The sequence below is a fragment of the Nicotiana tabacum genome, chromosome 13 (genome assembly GCF_000715075.1).
Source record: "Nicotiana tabacum cultivar K326 chromosome 13, ASM71507v2, whole genome shotgun sequence".
NCBI lineage: Eukaryota > Viridiplantae > Streptophyta > Magnoliopsida > Solanales > Solanaceae > Nicotiana > Nicotiana tabacum.
In genome coordinates, this window is record NC_134092.1 from 111644859 (window position 1) to 111667018 (window position 22160).

The following is a 22160-nucleotide window of genomic DNA, read 5'->3' on the forward strand; positions in this document are numbered from 1 at the left end:
ACTCGTTTCACTATTGTGTCACATAATTCTTTTTAACTAAAAAATAATACAACACCAGCTTAGTGAAATCTCACAAGTGGAGTCTGAAGAAGGTAGTGTGTACGCAGACCTTACCTCTATTCCGGAGGAGTAGATAGACTGTTTCTGATAGACTCTCGGTACAATAAGATAAAACGAGGCAATGGAGCAGTAACAACAAAGGAATCCAAAAAGACAACACCACCAACGTAATAACCATAAAATAGAAAGACAAGTAATAACACTAAGCAGTAACAATGATACAGTACCACTGACGCGATGGAATAATATGGACACAACAAGAGCCACTAATATCCTAGGACAAAACACTTCCAGACTAGTTTCTTACTACCTTAATGAAGTACCAAGGGCACAACTAGAGCCACTAGCAACCTAAAATAAAACACTATCAAACTAGCCTCCTATCTCCTTACCTACAACCCTAATGCTCGACCTCCATAACTTCTTATCAAGGGTGATGTCCTCGAAAATCTGTTGTCGCACCATGTCCCGCCTGATCATCTTTCCCTAACATTTCTTAGGCCGCCCTCTACCTATCCTCATACTCGTCAAGGCCAGTCGTTCACACCTCCTTACTGGGGCATTCAGGCTTCTCCTCTGCACGTGCCCGAACTATCTAAGCCTAACTTCCCGCATCTTGTCTTCAATGGGAGCCACACCCACCTTCACTTGGATATCTTCATTCTTATCTTATCCATCTAAGTGTGCCCGTACATCCATCTCAGCATCCTCATTTCTGTAACTTTCATCTTCTGGATATGAGAATTCTTAACTGGCCAACACTTTGCACTATACAACATGGCCGACCTAACCACCACTCTATAGAACTTACCTTTAAGTTTTGAGGCACATTCATGTCACACAAGACGCCAGACGTTAGCCTCCATTTCATCCACTTCACCCTTATACGGTGCGTGGCACCCTCGTCAATCTCCCCATTCCCTGGATAACCGACCCCAGATACGTGAAACTCACTTTCTTGGGGATGACTTAAGAGGCAAGCCTCACGTCCATGACCGCTTCTCTCGACGCGCCGTTGAACCTGCACTTCACGTATTTTGTCTTAGTCCTGCTCAACTTGAAACCTTTAGACTCAAGGGCCCGTCTCCAAACTTCCAACCTCTCGTTAATACCGTCTCGCGTCTCATCAATCAGAACTATATCATTAGCGAATAACATACACCACGACACATCCCCTTAAATATGGTGTGTCGGTGCGTCCATCGCCAGAGCAAATAAGAATGGGCTAAGTGCAGATCCTTGGTGTAATCCCATAACAACCGAAAAATGCTCTGAGTCGCCCTTCACTGCCCTAACCCGAGTCTTAGCTCCATCATACATGTCCTTAAAAAAATAATGTAAAGCTTATTTGGCGTAATTGTAACTAATTGAAAACAAATCACAAATATCAAGTGTCGAATTTATTTTTGTGTATATGCAATTTCGTGTTAAATGAAAGTAATAAAATTAATAATAAACATTTGGTATACTTGATAAAGAAATGCCGATAAGAACTTTCTCTCTTAAAATGGTTGAGGTGCTCTTAAAATAAGTTACCAATATATATATATATATATAAACTTAGAAGTATCTTCACATGAAAGAGAAGGAATAGAATGAGATCAAGATGAAGTTGGGGGTTTAGTCTTAAGAAGGTTATTTAGAAGATTACAAAAGGTATTAGGAATAATATAAAGAAAAGGATTTGACCAAAATAAAAGCAATTATAAAATAAAAATCATAAGTTTTAAGTGATGACATTATGATTTTTGGTTAATTCGTACTTACAAAACACTTGCTCATAAGTATTTTATTACTAAACGCATATATGAGTAAAAAAAAGAAAAGAATAGAATGGTCAAATCAACTTTTAAGTTTAACCAAACACTCAATTAAATACAACCCAATTGAGACCGAGAAACTTACTTTTTCTTCTTTGCCGCCTCGACTATTTTAACGCTCGAGGAAAGCACAGAAATGGAGGGAACTGTCAATCAATATTCAATAAGATAAGTATTAGCCCGCCAATAGTACAGCCAAACCCACCAATCCCACTTGCCAATACAACAGCTTTCCTTCTCTCTTCCTTTAACGTCACTTACAAACAAACACACTTTCTACCGAGAAAATAAATATAGAGCAAACAAAAGGCATCAACCCATTTGCTGCGTCACAGCTCACCCTTTTTAATAAAAAATAAACAACCTTACTAATTACTACAATTAATTTAAAAATTACTAATAATTTCTTTTAGTTTCTAATTCGATATTGAGTACTTGCTTTGAGATCCCAACTAATTCAAATATTTTTGACACATAAGACTCATTAAAAAATCTCTATTTCGAGGATTCTAACCCAATTCGTATATTTCCTCCGTTGATTTTGACCCGTCCACTACATTAAAAATATATTTTTATTTTTAATTCCACTTATTCACTATATTAAATCAAGAGAAAGATAATATTTTTTTCTGTTTTATCGTTAATATTAACTACTCATTTCCCAAATTATTTTTCAAGAGTACTTTTGGAAATGCTATCATTATTATCGGTAAAATATAAAATACATATTTTATTTATTATTTTTTAAGTGGCGTAAAAAGTTCAAAGTGAACAATTAAAATTTAAACGGAGGGAGTAGATTATAAATTAAATTTTAATTAATGAATAAACAAAGGCAATTTACGGTGGTTAGCCCAGCCATGCTGTATTAGGCTGAGTGTTGGGTAGCCAAGAATTCTCATACCCAAAAGATGAGAGTGGCATAAACGAGGATGTTGAGATGGATGTGCGGGCACACTAGGCTGAATAAGATCAGGAATGAAGATATTAGGGAGAAGGTAAGCATGACTCTCATGGACGACAAGATACGGGAAGCGATGCTTAGATGGTTCAGGCACGTGTGGAGGAGAAGCATAGATGCCCCGGTTAGGAGGTGTGAATGATTGATTTTGGCAGGTATGAGGAGAGGTAGAGGGCGGCCTAAGAAGTATTGAGGTTAGGTGATCAAACAAGACATGACGCGACTTCAGATTTCCGAGGACATGGCTCTAGATAGGAAGTTGTGGAGGTCGAGCATTAGGGTTGTAGGTTAGGAGGGAGTCGAGCGTTTTTACGTTATTTCCGGGGGCAGGACTAAGGTGATAATGTTTCGCCTTGTGTTGTTAGTGGTTTATGTAGTTTCCACACTATTTTCTATGACATTATTATTGGTTATTGTTATTGCTTTTATATTTATTTTTTGTTTCTTATAATGCTGATATTATTTTATTTTTCCGGCTTATGTTGTTGTCACCGATCTATTGTCTATTGTTTATTTATTTTTTTTTAAGCCGAGAGTCTTTCGAAAATAATTTTTTTACCCATTTGTAGTAGAGGTAAGTTCTACGTACGCTATACACTTCTGAGATCCTACTTGTGAAATTTTAAGGTCTGGTCTACGTACGCTATACATTTCCGAGATCCTACTTGTGAAATTTAAGGTCTGGTCTATGTACGCTATACACTTCCTAGATCCTCCTTGTGAAATTTTAAGGTCTACGTACGCTATACACTTCAGATCTTTCTTGTGAAATTTTAATTGGTTGTTGTTGTTATTGTTGTAATAAACAAATACTAAAACAAAAGCCAAAAAGAAGAATCAAAATCATTATTCCAAAAAAAATCCTTCACATTCTTCTCCCCCTTCCCATCACCCGCCCACCCACTCCCCTCATTTGCTATTCTCTGTCTGGTTCCGAAGAAGACTCGTAAACATCATCTAAAATCTCAAAAATCAGATCTAATAAAATGCTTTTCAATACGTCGTCGTTTTATTCCATTCAGCCATCATCATCCATAGATCTGCTGATGTAATTCCAATATATCTTTCTCCAAATTTTCCTCGATAATTTTTTCGCATGGATTTGGACGAATTCCGATTGATTTTATCGGAATCGAAGGTAGATGTGTGGACGATGATCGACGCAGCGATTTTGGTTGCATCGGTTGACTGCGGCGATGAATTGAAGCATCGCCGCGACGGAATCGTTGAGAAGCTGTATTCCACGCGCTGCCGGAGCTGTAACGACGTCGTTAACGGTCAGTATAGCTTGGATAACGGCAAGAGAGTTACTAGAAATGTGGAGACGGTGATGAATAAGAGTCCGTTAACACCGGAATCAAATCATCGGAACAACAATACCAGTAATGATAATAAGAATGATGACGAGGAAGAAGATGTAGATCCATATGGAGGATTATTTGATGATGATGAACAAACTCGAATTCTTACTATCAAAGAACAACTTGAAGATCCACAACTGGTATAGTTTACTGTTATTCTTTTTTATTTTTTTCTCATGAGTAATTTTATTAATTTAACTTATTATTAATCAGTCGGATGAGGATGTGATTGACTTGCTTCAAAGTCTAGCAGATATGGATATTACATTCCAAGCTCTCAAGGTGAGTTTTTTTTTTTTTTAAACTATTTGTTTACTTTTGCTTTTTGTTGTTGTTTGTTACATTGAAGGTATTGTTTGGAATGAAATTTTGGTTAGGAAACTGATATCGGAAGGCATGTGAATCGACTGAGGAAGCATCCATCAAATGAAGTTAGGAGATTGGTGAAGATGCTTGTGAGGTTTGAATTTTCATGAATTTTGTTGTATGAATTTTTTGGATTCTAAGTAGTTGAAGAGTAGTTACAGCTGCAAGCTTTTGTGATCCTGTTTCTCTTCATTATTACGAGAATTTTGCGTTTGAGTTGATTTTTATTTTTGTGGCAGAAAATGGAAAGAAACTGTTGATGATTGGGTTAGGCTAAACCAGCCTGAGCAACATGGGTCTTCAAATCTTATTGGTAATATCATCAACAAAAACCAATTTAGTTTCTCCTTTGTGTTTTTTCTTTCACCAAAAGGAACACAATAGATAGACGATGAAGGTACTGATGAATTAGTTTGTTAATGGTAATGGGGGCAGCTGCTGATGGAGACTCACCCCAACAGAATGTACCGAAAAATCAACTGAATGGTCATCATCAGGTAAATTTAAGGAATTCACTGATGTCCAGTCTGTTTTTTCGGTTGTACAAGGAAAGAAAAAGTGTAAGATTGGAGGACCATTTGTTGCAGATTCTAAGTTTGACAGTTAGAATTTATTTCTTTTTAATGATTTTTACAGGTTCCTGACTTCACATACTCACCGAATCCTCGAAGTATGTATCATAATGGAATCTGATTTTAACTTGTCAATATGGTCTTTTTGCTTAAAAAGTTTGATATGCATTTCATCAGCTTTGACCAATCGTTTTCTTTTTAGATGGGAGTTCAAGTTCGGACAGGAATAATTCCGAATCAGAGTACAAGCCAAAACCAGTTCTCCCGCGGAATGTAACCCCAACTAGACCACTGCAGTCTGCTCCTAAACCTACTTCTGCTCCTCCCCCAAGTGTATTATGCTCAACTCTTTTACTCTTTCATGGTTTACTACTACCGTGTCTCTTGATAAATTATACTGAATTAGTGCTAGTTAAGTATGTTGATTAATGATGAGATGAATGGGTTGTGTCCCGCTCCTATGTTAGAATATAGTGCATGCTTCTTTAACCTTGAAGCTCTTTCAGTATTTGACCAAGGATAAGTTGGTGTAGTTAGCTCAACTGCTTAACATATAATAATGGTAGTAGGTCCAATTTGTCTATAGTTGACTACTGTCACATCATTCAAGTTCACTTGCATCTTTTTTCACAATCATATATGGTGTTTAATTTGAACTTATTTGCTACATCATCTATTGCTTGATGACCAACTGGTGTGATCGGAATATAACTAACGCAGTCTCTTTTACTGCGTGATTTAGTTGTATCTGGGGGCACTAACGAGTAACTTCCCCTACTTGACAAATATAGAAATGCAATGCAGCCATATTGGTTATTGCTGGTGAGGTGTAAGACAGCATAACAAACCGTACATTTTTTCTGTGAAATTTCAGATTAAGATCATTTTAAAGATTAACAGCAGGCTTTCGTTTTTTATTTTGGAAATGATCTCTGTTCTGCTGGAAAACCCAACATATGATTGTGTTTTACTGGGTGTTTGCAGAGACCTCCTCCAAGGGAATCAGCCATAGATCTTGAAAAGCTAAATTCAGCAAGAAGGCGGCTTCAGGAGAATTACCAAGAAGCTCAAAATGGTCTGGTTTTGGATTTTAGAATATATTGCTGTATTATTAGCAATAGCAAAACTACTACTATTCCTTTTATGGTTTGTTGCTCTTTTTGGATTATTGACTGGGCTTTGTTTGTTGGTGTATTGTTTTGCTTTGTGAAGCTAAAAAGCAAAGGACAATACAGGTGATGGATATTCATGAGATTCCAAAACCAAAGAACGGCTTCTTTGCCAAGAATAAAGGCGGCTTTCAGGGCAGGCATCATCGCTGATTTTGTCAGAAGCCCGTTTGTGTGTACAATAATATACTTCTCTATTATTTGCACGCATCTGGTCTTAAAACTCAGCATTTGTGATAACGGGATTTTACCCAACGGTTCATCCCTGTTACTACTTTTTTCTTTCCAATCAAAAACCATAAGCGTTTTATTTAGTACTTATTTCTACTTTTTGGTAAATATTCAAAAGCATTTGTTGAATGTCAACATTTTGGAAACAGGGATCATTTCTTTTGCACTTCCCAGAAAAAAAAAAGAACTTGGAATTTTAAAAACTTACTCAAGTTTGGTTTTGAAATTATGGGCAAAAGGCTTTTGTTTGCAAGATTCTGCATTAAAAAAATGGAAAAAAATGAAAAGCAAATCCGGGTTTCCTCTTTAAATAATAATAATAATTCTTTCTCTTAATTCTGGTATACCTTTTGTGGCGAATGCAGATAGAATTATCTAGCATAGTCACCCGTTGGTTGGAAGGGAAGGAATTTTTAACATGAATGGAAATACTATAGCTTTTCTTTTACCCGTTTGGGTTAGGGTGGGAAAAGGACTGTCATGCACGGTGAAATACTTCGGGCATAAGGGTCGACCATTTTCTTTCCCATTAATTGCCTTTCTCTTTCTTTCCTCACTTTTCAAAATATAGGTTTTGAGTACTGTACTTCCTTTCTTCAAAAGTAGTAGCCAGTTCTTAATTTTTGAAGGAAAGCAACAAAATACTCTCTTCATCTCAATTAGTGTAGTATAGGGTGACTAGAGAATGGAATCTAGAGAAACAAAGGAGAGAAGATTTTTTATATACAAGCTAAATATGTTAAATGCAAAATAACCTTGTATTAGTGTTTCTAAGCTAAAACCTGCTTTTTATTTTCAAAAATGACAAGTTTATTTCAATTTAGCAAATTAAATTAGTCCAATTACTCCTTGTTTAAAGAACATCAAGTCCAGTACATTTATTTGGAAAGAAGAATCTGATGTAGGTTTTTTGCAGGTAGAATTGTAGCACTAACGGCGCCTAAACACAATCTTGACTCTATTACACGCCTACACCGTTGAATCAGCGCTTACAGTGGGAGTATCAAAATCCTTGTTAGCTTCACGAATAATGCACCTGCCATACGAAAGCAAGTAAAATGGTCTATGCATCAATAGGAGAATAAGTGGACCCCACACAGCAGTCCAAAAGTCGCTCCCTCTCCTTTCTCGGGGAGAAAAGAAATAGCCGGTATTAGTACTGGTAATTGAAAAATAGCCACAATTTCAAAGTAATTAAAATTTAGCCGCTTTTCCACGTAAAGATAAAATTTGAACAAAAACACCCCTTAAAAATCTGAAAATATTCCAGCATAATATGTTGGAATTCGAATTTTTTTACACATGAGATTCGAGCATAATGTGCTGAAATTTCATAATGTGCTTGAGTTCCAACATAATATGTTGGAAGTTTATATGCATGAGCTCCATAATTCAGCATATTATGCTAACTTTCCGTGTGATGGAGTTTCAACATACTATACTGGAAGTTTATACGCAGGAGTTCCATAATCCAGCATATCATGCTGGAACTTTCTGTGTTTTAGCAAAATAGTGGCTATTTTTTAATGACTTTACAAACACTGATTATTTTTCAATTACCAGTCCAAAAACTGGTTAGCCTGTGGTATTTTCCCTTTCTTGAGGTCCAATTATAGCTGAGCCCTTTTTAAAAAACTTTGGACCTAATTTTCCGTGAAAATAGCACGGGCTAACCAGTTTTCGGATTGGTAATTGAAAAATAGCCATCGTTTGCAAAGTCCATGAAAAATAGCCACTATTTTGTTGCAACACAGAAAGTTCCAGCATAATATACTGGAGATTGGTGCACATGTGTATGAACTTCCAGCATATTATGCTGGAACTCCAACACACGGAAAGTTCCAGCATAATATACTGGAGATTGGAGCACCTGTGTACGAACTTCCAACATATTATGCCGGACCAGTATATTATACTGGAACTTCAGTGGAATATTTTTCGGATTTTAAATAGTGTTTTCGTTCAGATTTATCTTTACATGAAACGTGGCTAAATTTCGATTACTTTTGAAACTGTGACTATTTTTCAATTACCACTTGTAAATCTAGCTATTTTTTAATTTCACCCTAATTTTCCCAACATGAAAATGGGCTTATGCACTTGAACTCCAACTTGCCTATGGCTTCTGGATCTTTGATCAAGCCGGACGAATATATGACAAGATATGATCCCCTTCTCCATTTTGGACATGATTGACGATTTAGGCTAGCGTTATAATGTAGCTCTTAAACTCTGAGCAGCGAGTATAAAGTGGATATATTCAGTCAGCTAGTGCTTTCAATATTTGAAGTTGATGTTGAAGAACTACCCATTTTTCATCACATTTCTGTTGCAGAAATTTATTATTTTCCCCTAACTACTAGTGTTTATTAGCTCTGTATTTGTGTTAATTGTTTATCTGATTAGCATGGATTGTTTACCCTTACCAGACAATGCTATAGACCGATCGTTGTCACAATGCATTTGCGAGGATAATTTTAATGTCTTCCATATACAAACATTGAAAGAGAGGTTCCTGATTAATTGTCAATTCTTACGCATTTGGCAATACCAAAATTTCTTATACGCCAAGTGTTTACAAGTCATGAGTTAGTCCTTGTAACTTGTACGGCCAACAAATGTTGCAATAGTTGCATTTCCTAATCTCTCTAACCAACCATAGTACAATTTCATAGTACATAGTGAGTAGATAAAGAAAGAAACTTCTCCCCCTTAAAATTCTCCGATATAGCAGCCTACTATAATCATAGATCAATAGCAAAAAATTAGCAATATGTTGCACAATGTGTGTGCTACTTGCTAAACACCTATCCTAGAAATTGATGTAAAGAAGCCACAGACAGGATGCTCTTCTCAACCATCAGACCTACACCCTCGACTCAGTCGACCTCTCACCTGACTTCTTTAAGCTACCCAATATACCATCAATCAACTTATCCTTAGTATCCCCAGGTTGGTCAGTTACAAATGAATAAGTCTTCTGCCTCCTCCCAGTGGCAGAATTTTCCATTTTGTCAGCTGATATTGAAGTATCTGATTTTGAACCGTCGGTTGAAGATTCTACCACGCCATCAACATTTGCTGACTCATCCGTTCTACCGTACCATGAATCAAGAATCTGTAACAATGAGCTATCTTCCTCCTTCACTTTCGGCTTCCCATTTTCTGATTTAGCAGAAGATGAGTTCTCTTCATCCGAATCAGAGAAATCAAGATCCGATGGGGCTTCATAGTTGCCATGTATTTGTTCACTTGATCCATCTTTGGCTTTTCCATCAGACCCCAGTTTTATTTCATCCTTGGCGCGTCCTGTCTTAGATACTGGACCTAGTTCCTCCCAAGTAGAATCAAACTCATTATCTTTCCCAGGCAAACTCGACAATTCACTATCTAAATTGCCTTCCGTACCACTGAAATCACTTTCTTGATCAGACGGCTCCTCTGTTTTTAGACCTGGACTTTTCGGGACTTTAGTAGTGGGAAGAATATAAGTAGACTCTATTTTTATCCCAGGCATTATCTGAAGGAGATTAGCTAACTTTGTGTAGCCAAGCTTATTTACATCCAGTGAATATCCATACCTTTCAAGAAATAGGGACCGGAAAGATCCCATGTTGTATCCTTCCGGATATTGCTTTACAATGTCATCCACCAGCTTTTGACAGTCCATAAGCATCTCATTTCTGGACTTAACAAAACAAGTGCCCTGAACAACGGGCCGAGAAACTCCTCTGTGAGGGGGATTTTGGTGTCTTTTCTCGCCATCAAGTTTTTGTGAGCTTTGCAAATTAGATATATCTCTCGTATGCCTAAACATAGAACTCAACCCATTTGAAGTGGAAGAATAACTGTTCAATGAAGCTTTGACAGCTGGCTGATAGAGTTTGTAAGGAAAAGTTCGGGAAAGACATTCCTCCACCCATTTCTTATCTGAGATTAACAAGTCAACCAGCCGAAGAGCATCACCTTCACTAAGAAAATTCAGAGATGAAGGACCTTCTTGTTGGAGATTCTGTGCCATCTGGGCCCTGAAGAAAACCATAGTAGCATAAGATCAGAAACCATTACAGATAAAAATAAAATGTGTCAGATTCAGAGAAATGTAGCTTGAGTTGAAGCATAAAAGAAGTACATTATAAGCCCAAGTAAACCACTTTCTGGGTGGGTAGGTGGTAAAACATTCGAAAAACCCAAGCCGCATGAAGGCAGTAATTGTACTAAACATCCTGAACAAACCACTCAACTTCAAATCCAAACACAAGAAAGTGGGTACAATACTTGGCACTGTATACTAGGTATTAAATACTTGAAGAACTAGACATTTAAAACCTGACATCACAAATAAAATACATGGGAAAAAAAGTTCCAAGATATGATTTTGCCAAACTTTTTTTTGCATACCATTTAGCATAGCTAATTCAGTGTCGGGTTTTTAACATATAGCTCTACATTTCTCAAGCAAAATCAGCATAACAAATACACAGTTCTGTTTCTGGTATAAAACTCTGCATTACTAATACTGGTTATTTACTCAAGAATCTATGCATTTTTTTTGCTGAATTAGATGTGAAATAAGAAATATGTATTAGCAAATCTCTGTATAAGAATACCTAAAGACAAAATTACCAGTAAAGTAGGCAATTCTTGTATGAACACCCCCATATTATTGTTATTAGCTGCATAACAATTCCTATAGTTGCGGGTAAAAATTCTGAGCCAATTAAGCTTGATCAATTGTGGCAGTGTTCACGAACACTGTAATTCCCAATTTATGTCAGGCGATAAACGTCAAGGATCTCTATTCCTTTACCATGGATTATTAGGACCACTTTACGGAAGGTCATAATATTGGAAGTAAAAAATGTAGTTGTTTTGTAGGGCTAGATTGTGAGGGGTACAAAGTTAAGGCGAAATCACATGAAGAAAAGATAGTAGATGCTTGGTGTTCAAAGAGAATATTGCTTAAGCTGCAATGAAATAAACTTGAATTAACAAGTTGAAAGAGAATGACAGGAGTTAAATGTGTTGTGATTAATTGATGTCTCTGTTTTATGTTTAAAGAAACTATTTATACCTGTAGGACCAACCACTGTATGCCTAAAATATTTCCTTGCCATGCTCTGGATGACTATCTAAAAACCTGTCACATTCCTTCTCCCAAAAAAAAAAAAAAACTGTCACATTTAAGGTCAGTGTGCTCAGCAGCCCATTTACACTTCTAGCCACATCAGCTAATCGCTTCAATCTCTCATCTAATTGAGTTCGCCGAGTTCGCCTCTCCATGCTCCCAAAAGAGTCAGTTAATTGCCTGACTCCTCAAGCGATCAAAAGGTTCTTACATCTATCTCAAACGCAGTAATTTCTCCCCTTATCTAGGGGGATGATGGGCTTGGCCTTTTCAGGCTGGGGTTGAATTTATGTATGGCTACACATCCTAATATGCGCCATGCGGGATTCTTTTGCTTTAGTCCATGCGCAGAAGAGATGACTTGATTCGGCGGGCCAAGATCCAACCAGGTAACTGCAACAAATATGGCAAATCCAAAATCGATCTCTCTTTGGGCCCATGCCAGGATCATGAAGTATTATTAATTGAACGAACTATCTCCATATATTTCTTAGCCTCCACATTTTCACTAGGTAAAGAAAAAGAAAGGCAAATTGAAACAAACAAATTAACCAGATGATCATTAATTACCAAAGGAAAAACAAGCTCCACATTTTTACTAGACAAATGGAAAAGACAAATTGAAAACAACAAGTTAACCAAATAATCATGCATACCAAAGGGGCAAAAACATATGTTGAAGAATGGAACCAAGATATCCAGCATAGGAGAAAAAGGAATTGCAGCTTCCAAAAAAAAATTCAAATATTTTGGTGCTTTTAACTTAAAATTCTCAATTGCATCCAAAGGTGTGGCCTAGACCCCAGCGGTTAATGAAGTGGGTTGAGAATCATGAGGTTTCATATTCAAAAACTTAGAGGCAAAAAAGCCAAGTGATTTCATCCCATCTGTCCAAGCCTTGGTGGACAAAGTCACCCGGTACCAGTACTGGTGAAAGGTAGCAGGTACTTCGTGGAATTAGTCAAAGTGCGCGCAAGCTGGCCTGGACACCAACGGTTAATTAAAAAAAAAAAGAAGTTGACATAATTCACTACTGAAGCTTGACAACTGCACTGACTTAAAATCAAGCGTCTTGGAATTGCTTTCTTGACTAATTTGTTTTTTTGGTCCTTCACAAATCCTAGGACGTGCGTATATAACATATAAGGAGACCATAAAAGAAATTGACTACTAAGTACTAACATGTTATAATTATCCCATTACAAGAAAGAAACAAAGGAGATAAATGCAACTGAGCATACAAAGAGACCACAGACGATATTGATTACCAACATATTAGTACATCTCAAAAGAGGAAACAAAGCAGCGAAATGCAACTCAACACATGGTCGCAATAAAACACAATTAAACAACTCCCTAATGTATGTCAAGGGGTTCATGGTAATTTATTATAAAAAATGTGTATACCTTCAATCCAAAGGAAACAGTACTATGTACAATACAAATGGACCAAACTTAAATATTATCTACATAGACAAACAGAGGCATAAACTGTAGCAAAAAAGAGAAAAGCTAGCAGAATTATGAAGCAAATTGATGCCAGATAGACCATAAATATAAAAATAGAAAGCCTGTTAGAAGGTTTACCTAGTTCTTGATTGCAAGACAAGCACTGAACCATGGCTTGTAACTAAGAATGATCCCACTTCGCTCCAAAAGGATTCCTTTGAGAACAATTCCTCTGTCTGCTTGAATTCTTTATGGGATTCTAAGCCCGATTCATCCGAGAGCTTGGAACTTCTCCAAGATCTAAACCAGTTTCTAATCTGGTTAAAAAGGCTGGACTCTTGGCTAGGCTTCTCCGTTGCATCCTCTGGATGCATAGGGGCTTTATCTTTAATACGGGTGTTATTACCAGGAGCAAAAGAAGGGGGACCCTCCGATTGCTCAGAATGACTTTTTAATTCTACATCCCTTTCTGCAGTTTTTGACTCATTTGAGATATTATCCCTAGGAGCATACTCCTTGTTCCCAAACCACATATTCCAGAACCTTTTTAGAAAGTCCATTTCAGGTGCAGAATCATGCTGCTCTGCAGTTTGCAATTGACCCTCACTTGCTTTAGCGACTACATTCTCGGGTGGGGGCTGCTGAACTTCTGCTGATACCTCCTGTACTCTCTGTGATCCCGGGAATTTTCTTGGAGATGTCTTCACTTTCTGTTCAGAAGATTGAGGTGACTTCTCATCCTTGCCCTCCATACAACTGCCTGTCTCGCCATTCAAAATAGGAGTACTAGTAAATTCTGCCTCTCCATTAGTTTCAGGCTCTGCACTTTTGCCTGAATTGTCACTTTGTTCAGGAACTTTAGGGTTGACGCTCCGCACAAGATATTTTCCATCGCTTCCAAACTGGACCTTTAGAATATTTGGCATGGCTAAAAGAAAACGAGAGAACTTCTTATGACCGTAAAAATCTTTGTCTATACTCAAATTGCTTTTCGTCAGTTCTGCACGAAGTTCTGTAATAGAAACTCCTTTAGGGTATGAATTCAAAATATTGCGGATATGCCTCACTATTGACCTCGGAATGGGCCGACATTTAGAATCTGCAACAGCTTCGGACAATTCCTCTGAGCGAGGATTTGCAGGTTGTTCTGTAACTGCAAAAGGGTCTTCAAGAGCCGCCTTGTAGTGACCATACCAAGAACCATAAGGACCATCTGGCGGCTGATTAAAATGTTTCCCTATAAGGTTTTCCCCCTTCAATAACGCGTTCCATTGCCACATGATACTAGCTGCACTGCAAAGAACACTAGGAGCACTTTCTGGACTGGCTAGCAAAATGTTGTAGTTGCTCATTCTCAGCCTGTGTAATATTCCAGCAAAATCCCTGTCACCTGAAATCAAGAAGAGGTGTGCCGGTGGAGGATTTTGAGAAACCCAATACATCAGATCAACAAGGAGGGACCTGTCAGCACTGTTCTTTCCACCTGAAATCAACATAACGAAAGATTGGTAAAGCTGTAGCGATCAAGGAAATGAAGGTCAAATTACAAGCTACTCATAGGCCTGACAACTGTCTTATTTTACGATATTTTTTAGTTTCCCTTTTGAGGACAACATATGAATTTAAGAATCAAATAAAAAAGTAGTTAAATTACAAGGGGGAAACGATGTCAAGAAAAAATTTAATACACAAAAACCAGCATCAGCCACATAAAACCCTCTGGTCCCATAAATCCCAGAATTCCGGAGTTAAACAGATTCATGGAGTTGATAATCAAGGGTAATAATCAGCTGAGGAAAACTTATCCAAGATTTACAATTTGGTCAAACTCGGCCAAGATTACTAGTACAATTATGTCGGATTTTACAACTTAATTGGTCATACAACTTCAGCAAAGACAACCCATTGCAATTGAGTTAAGTATGGAACTTAAGCTCCCAATGCTGTACCATGAATTAAGGGAATCCAAAACAGGTACTTTCTTCCAGCTTAGTGACCAAAAATTGAAAAGGTTGAATTCCATGATGCAATTTTCTGGTTTTAACTACTATTCACCTCCAACCGTATAACAGAAAAAGAGGAATCTCATAAACATGGAATACAGATTGAGAAGATGTGTTTTCGCTTTCTCCTTGGTCCTATCCGAGCTATGCACAAATTATGTCATTCAAAATAATTAAACAAAAGCCTATGGAGGAATAGGGATAACCATCTTCAGCTTTCACCAAACATTTTATAAAGAAATTCAAAAACGAGGAGAGAAAAAACTTTTACTTTCCAATAAGCCATAATACCCGATATCGGAAAAAAAGGAAACACTTCAACGCCATAAAGTGTTTCAACACCGCACTTACATTGAACACATAATTTGAAACCCGGTGAAGCCATATTATCACAGACTAAATACTGATATACATCTTAGAAAGATGAAAATGATAAGCATTTGTTGTTCTTTCTCAATTAAAGCCGCATTTTTCTTCAAAAATCATGCTTCCGGCAAATAAACAATTACCACTCAAGATTTTTCGTAAGAAAGCCTCCATAAAAGATCAGAAAACCTAAACGACAGACTGAGAATCTCAATCTGTACTGAAGGAAGATATTACAAAGTCAAAAAATAGGATGAGACACTGTCAAGGGAAAATTCAATTATCAGCTTATAGCTATGTCTGCTCAAATTCTGGCACGGACTATAATTGATATGTAGTGAAAACATGCACCACCAACTGATATTTTAAATAGTATAATGGTAACATGGTCATGCGCATAGAAAATGCCAACTGCCAATTAGTATGAAAGCAGCTAAACATTCTTCAGTTGCAGTAGTAATTTCCAACAGTTTCCTCAGATTTCATGATGGCTTTTATTAATCTCTTCACGATTACTCTAGGAAATGCTTCCTTATATGTGTGCCTAAGGCCATGTCATTTTTAATTATCCATAATTATGTAGTCTAAACGCGCAACAGACCTTACTTGACACATCTGAACTCATGGTACTCAAGCATCGGGCCACTTGGGTAAAGAAAAAGCCTTTTTTATTCAACACGGCATTTTTCTACGAGTTAATACTTAATACTAACATTCTTCTATTTTGGGCGGGGGTAATGATTCTACGGTTTGTGCTACCAAATGGTCTTCAGACAACATACTTCTCCCACCATTATGCTAGCCTTAAAGAACAAAACTTCTAATTTCATTTATTGAAGTTGCATTAAGATATGTAGTTTACTCAATGTTCTATATATTACATCTTAAATGCTCAGTTAAAAGTGTTATCTGACAATTATTTTTAAAGGAATATATGAACCTTCAACATTTTCCCATTGCATGATAATAACGCATCAATTCGGAAACAAGGGCATGGCTAAAAAACTATCTAAAACCACATTCTTCCCAAAAAAAACAAATCAAAACTTTACATTTCAAGAACCAAAAAATAAACATAAAAATGAAAACTTTACCATGAGGAATATGAGCAAGATTAATTCCAGTAGAAGAAAGAGCTTCTTGATTGACCCTAGAAAGCTGCATTACATCACCAAAAGCAGTAATTTGAATGGGACCCTTTATTCCATTAGCTCTAATAGCAGCAGTAACACACTGTGCAATCTTGAAAACATTAACACCAGCTGGAGGAGAGCAGTTCTCGAAATCCCACCACACTGATACCTTCACATTACGGCTTTCCTCTTCGTGGCGCCGAGACGGATACGTAGATTGGACTTGGGTTTGAAAATTGGTGCTGAAATGAGCTATTTGACAGCAGGGTTTTGTTGTAGTAACAGTGTTAGTGAAGAGAGATATTGTAAAAAAATTGGGTCTTGGGAAAAGGGGTTTCATTTTGGAGAATTTTGGGGTTTAGGGTTAGGGTTTTGTGGTGGTGATGATGATGATGATTGTTCATTTCATGTTGATGATGTATGCCATGAGAGAAAGTGAAAAACCTCTGCAAAAGTCGGTTTATTGAAGTGAAGGTTTTTTGGTAAAGTAGGAGAAATGAGCTAAAACCCTTCCTAAATCCCTACACGTGCTCTTCACGTGATATAAGGAAAAAAAAAAGAGAAGAAACAAAAATTGTCAACCATGTTTTATTTTTCGTAAAAATAAAAATATAAGTAAAGAAAGAGAAAATTATTTTTGTTTAAATGTTACATGAGGATGAATAATGAAAACGCAAAATTACTAAGTTATAATCCTTCATGGTAAGATATAAGTTGATAGGATTCAAATAAATTGAGAAAATCAGAAATTATCTAATTGGAGTAGTGAAAGCTAGGAATTAGGATGAGTTGATAAGCAAGCAATTCGCTTTGTGGGCGCTTTATTAGATTTCAGTAAAATGTATGTGAGTTTTTTTAAAAAAAGTATATCCTTTGTGTGTGAAATATTAGTCATTAATTCTCAAAACACCCAAATGATAGTTAATTTAATTTTTAATTATTTATTTTATTGCTTGGACAAATAGACTATTGGATTCTGCAATAATAATCCCACTTTCCTTTTCACAACAAACTAATCCTACTTTCTATTTTCAAACAAAATTTACTCCTAAGAATAAGATCAATGAGTAAAGAAGTCATTTTTCTAAAAATATTCTTAACCAAATTTATTTACCTTTTTCTTTATTACTTTGAATTTCCAAATTTCAAACTTATAGAACGAAAAATCTTAACCCTATTGGTTGCTGGACTTTGTAACGAGGGCTGTAATCCAAGTGAGGGCTTTAAAAATCTAAAATGACAAAGAATTGGGGAATTCATGTTGATTGGGCTTTAATTGGCAAGCATTGATTTGGGCCTTGTGGCCTGTACGAAAGGACATATTACTTGGGCCTTAAAGAAGACTGTAATGCGGAGGAAGGAACTTTTACACAAATAGCCAGCCCGATTCAGTATTTACTTTTTTAGCCAATATACATAGATAATACGCTAATTATAGGAGGAAGTGCACGGTTAGCCACTAATTAGAGATGTATTTACTCTTTAGCCACTGTTTAAAATATATTTACTTTTTAGCCAGTGCTTAATAATTTTTTATCCGGATGAAAATACCCATGTGCTAATATTAAAGACATGGTGTCCTTAACTTCATGAATACAATGTAAATATTAAGGACAAAGTGTCCTGTATTTGCACTTTCCATTGTTAAACTTTAGGACATCATGTCCTTAACTTCATGTGTGCAGTGTAAATGTTAAGGACATAATGTCCTTAACTTGTATTTGCACCTTTTGTTGTTAAACTTTAGGACATCATGTCCTTAACTTCATATGTGCAGTGTAAATATTAAGGACATGACGTCCTTAACTTCATGTGTGCAGTGTAAATGTTAAGGACATAATGTCCTTAACTTGTATTTGCACCTTTTGATGTTAAACTTTAGGACCTCATGTCCTTAACTTCATGTGTATAGTGTAAATGTTAAGGACATAGTGTCCTTAACTTTATGAGTGTTGTGTAAATATTAAGGACATGGTGTCCTTAACTTCATATGTTCAGTGTAAATGTTAAAGACATGATGTCCTTAACTTCATGTGTGCAGTATAAATGTTAAGGACACCATGTCCTTAATATTTATACAACAATGAAAAAAGGGTAAAAACGTATTTTCGTATTAATTTAATAGAGTAGTGACTGTTTTTGCTCAGCATTAAAAATACTGGATAAAAATTAAATACCATGTTAAAAAGTGGCTATCCCACGCCATTTCTACCTAATTATACATGGTTATACATACATTATACATGAATTATATATAGTATATATTATACATTTACAGTCTATTTTGGTTAATTTTTCAAAGAGGAGGAGGGAACACAACCTCCCATTATCTGCGGTGGAAGAGTTAACCTCCCATTAGTAAGATTGTTTTAAAAAAAAAAAGGAAATTATGAAGTAAACAATACTAACACCACACCAGAAGTGTTTGTTAATTAGAAGTCTCCAAATCCAAATTTGGTAGGAATAACTGAATAAGTTTGATTCAGTACAAATTTGAAATCATGTTTGTGATTTGTGAATCAATCTTGTCTAATAGAGGTTAAATCCAATTGAACTTGAAGCAAACGCGATTTACATTTTGATTGCGCCATATTTTAGATTCAATCACCATACGTACATGAGCGTACATATCTATACAACTTATGCATATATGTGTATGCGTATCGTATCTAAAAATGTTGTATGAGTTTCACCACTACATGTATATATAAACTATGGTGTTATGGAACTTTAAAAACGTTAATTTATAAGATTAATAAAAGTCAAAAACCATCTAATAAAGATGACACAAATAGCCTGATTGATTAATGTTTACTTTTTCTAGCCAGTATACATAGATTATATATAGGGATATTATCACTTTTAGCCCGCACTAGAAACTATTTACATCTGGTAGCCGGAAAAATATGTAAAATTTGTATAATTTTTGTATATAACATACATAATGTATATATATACAAAATATATATAAATTTTATATATTTTTTCGGCTATTATTTTTACAGCGGCTATACAATATCATTTTTCCTTATATATATATATATATATATATATATATATATATATATATATATATATATATATATATATATATATATATATATATATATATATATACACACACACACACACACACACACACACACACACACACACACACACACATACATTCGTTGGCTATTTTTAGTTTAAGATTTGGGACTATTATTTAGGTTAAATTTTCAAGAATCCTCCAGAAACTGATTACTACCATTATTATCCAATTAGGGTAAAGCTAGTAAACTACATATACTTCTGTAGCCCAAATTATTAAAGCTGGTCTAGGAAATATTTAAAAGAAGATATTAGTTCTCGTTTGTTACATGACTATGTTTCGCTTCACTTTTCCTGTTGATACATAATTTAGCCCAAATTATCAAACGTGGAGATAGCTCTAGCTATCACTAATAAGGTACGGAGTACATTAATATTCAGAGTATTAGTCAAAGATACAGTTACGTACGTAATTGTTTATATCTTCTTTAGTTCCCCCTTTATATATGACAGAGGATAGTCTGTCACTATAGTTAAGATTCCTGGTTTTATATATATATATATATATATATATATATAGAACATGTGCCAAAAATTTGATTAGCTTAAATAAAAGAAGAATATAAAAGGTACCAGAAGCTTTAATGATTGGGAGTTATCAACCGGCCAAGTATATAAATAATGTTTCTGGTCATTAGGTGAGCAAATGGAACATTATTAAAAAAGCATATCAAACCCCTAGTTAAACCTTATAATGGTTTTCAAACTTTTTTCACGTTTTAAATACATTTTTTCTTTGCTAGTATGAGGCAACTTAAACTAATGCAAGAAATTAAAGTGGTTCAGTATGCAAAGGGATTGATCGTTTCACTTACATCCTTTCGCGACCAAACTTCAAAAGTCATATTAATATGTTGTGTACGGTCAAAATCGGGTCCGTCTTTCATGTAATTAGTCGAGATTGGAACATGATGGATCGAGGGTCGTCACCATAATATCGAGATGAGATCTGAAGCTAGGTTATCGAGCTCAAGATTCAGGGACCGATCAATACCGAGCTCGAAGTCAATATCGAGCTCGAATCCAAATCGAACTATGATATGAAGTGCTCGAGATCCAGAGACCGATCAATACCGAGCCCGAGTCAATATCGAGCTCGTGATCCAGAGACCGACCGAGATCGAGCCAAGAGACAAAAGAACCGTTGTAGCCGCACCGGGGGAGAGAATCTCGACGGGAATTAAGGAAAAACTAATTAACTAATCGATCATGGGATCTCCACTATGTATTTTTTATTGTATCCAAAGTAGTATTTTTCCACTATAGTAAGAGTGAGTATCATTTCTATAAGGGGCAGATTGAACAACCAGGGAAACATACATCAATACACTCTCACATTTCAAAGATTTTTGATTTGTACACAGAAATATAAGAGAGATTATCCTTTTTTGGGCTTTAGACATTGATTCATCTTACTTGTTTATAAATCATTCTCTACTCAATTTGGTTTGTATTTTCATTCCTTTTTTTACAGTCAATATTCAATATATTTTTACAGTTAATATTCAATATATTTCTACTTATTTTTCCGATTTGTATCAAGTTATACCACGTATCCTTAGAACTACGTATAAATTCAACTCTATCCATTTTTATCGGGTAAACAGTTTGGCGCCCACCGTGGGGCTAAGGATAATAGTAGTTATTTGGTACGAATCTCTGCAAAACATACCATTTTACACTTGCTCTTGGAAATGTCTTTAATTTCAGGTTAAAAACAACGAACTCTCAATCAATGGCCCTACCTATTGATAACGAAGGTGGCCTTCAAGATGAGAACAACAACCTAACGATTGGGGCTGAAAGGCCACTCGTCGATCCCATTGGAACTAGGGCCGCAGATCTAATCGACGTCAATTCACATGTGGCCATCGAGGTGAACCAACGTTCTGACCCCGAAAACAACATCCATGGTGGAACTCGACCTGCAGTTCGAAATATCCAAAATGCTGGAGAAGACGGGATCAACCTGCGTATGATCTTTGAAATGTTACAAGCTCAACAGGTAGCAATAGCTCAGTTGCAGAGCCAAACCCAGACACCGAGCAGGGCCGAGCCCGCCCGAGAAATCACCCACGAAACGGGGCCAGCTGTAGTAAGATCAAATGAACAAGAATAGCAGACTAATCCCGAAATTATTAAGATGTTAGAGGAGCTGACATAATGAATTGAGTCAGGAGAAAAGAGGATTGAAGCAAACGACAAAAAAATAAAAACTTATAACTCTAGGGTTGATCAGATCCCGGGGGCTCCACCGGTATTGAAGGGCTTGGATTCCAAAAAATTCATACAAAAGCCTTCCCCCTCCCCCCCTAAGCGCGGCTCCCAAACCGATCCCCAAGAAGTTCCACATGCCCGAAATTCCTAAATATAATGGGACGACCGACCCCAACGAACTTGTCACCTACACATGTGCCATTAAAGGGAACGATCTAGAAGATGATGAGA

At 36.3% G+C, this 22160-nt stretch overlaps 2 protein-coding genes across 2 annotated transcripts; one reads left to right on the top strand and one right to left on the bottom strand.

The window, feature by feature from the left end:
* Positions 1 to 3670: 3670 nt before the first annotated feature.
* On the top strand, positions 3671 to 6623 carry LOC107776552 (putative mediator of RNA polymerase II transcription subunit 26c). The gene is made up of 9 exons (XM_016596471.2): positions 3671 to 4342; positions 4416 to 4484; positions 4580 to 4662; positions 4808 to 4881; positions 5004 to 5065; positions 5205 to 5238; positions 5343 to 5473; positions 6125 to 6215; positions 6353 to 6623. The coding sequence occupies exons 1-9, from the start codon at positions 3938 to 3940 to the stop codon at positions 6460 to 6462; spliced, it is 1059 nt and encodes a 352-aa protein (XP_016451957.1). The 5' UTR covers positions 3671 to 3937; the 3' UTR covers positions 6463 to 6623.
* A 2491-nt stretch (positions 6624 to 9114) lies between these two features.
* LOC107776551 (uncharacterized) lies at positions 9115 to 17089 on the bottom strand. Its single transcript, XM_016596470.2, has 3 exons — positions 16581 to 17089; positions 13256 to 14600; positions 9115 to 10568 (listed from the first exon to the last, which is right to left on the bottom strand). The coding sequence occupies exons 1-3, from the start codon at positions 16957 to 16959 to the stop codon at positions 9407 to 9409; spliced, it is 2886 nt and encodes a 961-aa protein (XP_016451956.2). The 5' UTR covers positions 16960 to 17089; the 3' UTR covers positions 9115 to 9406.
* Positions 17090 to 22160: the final 5071 nt, after the last annotated feature.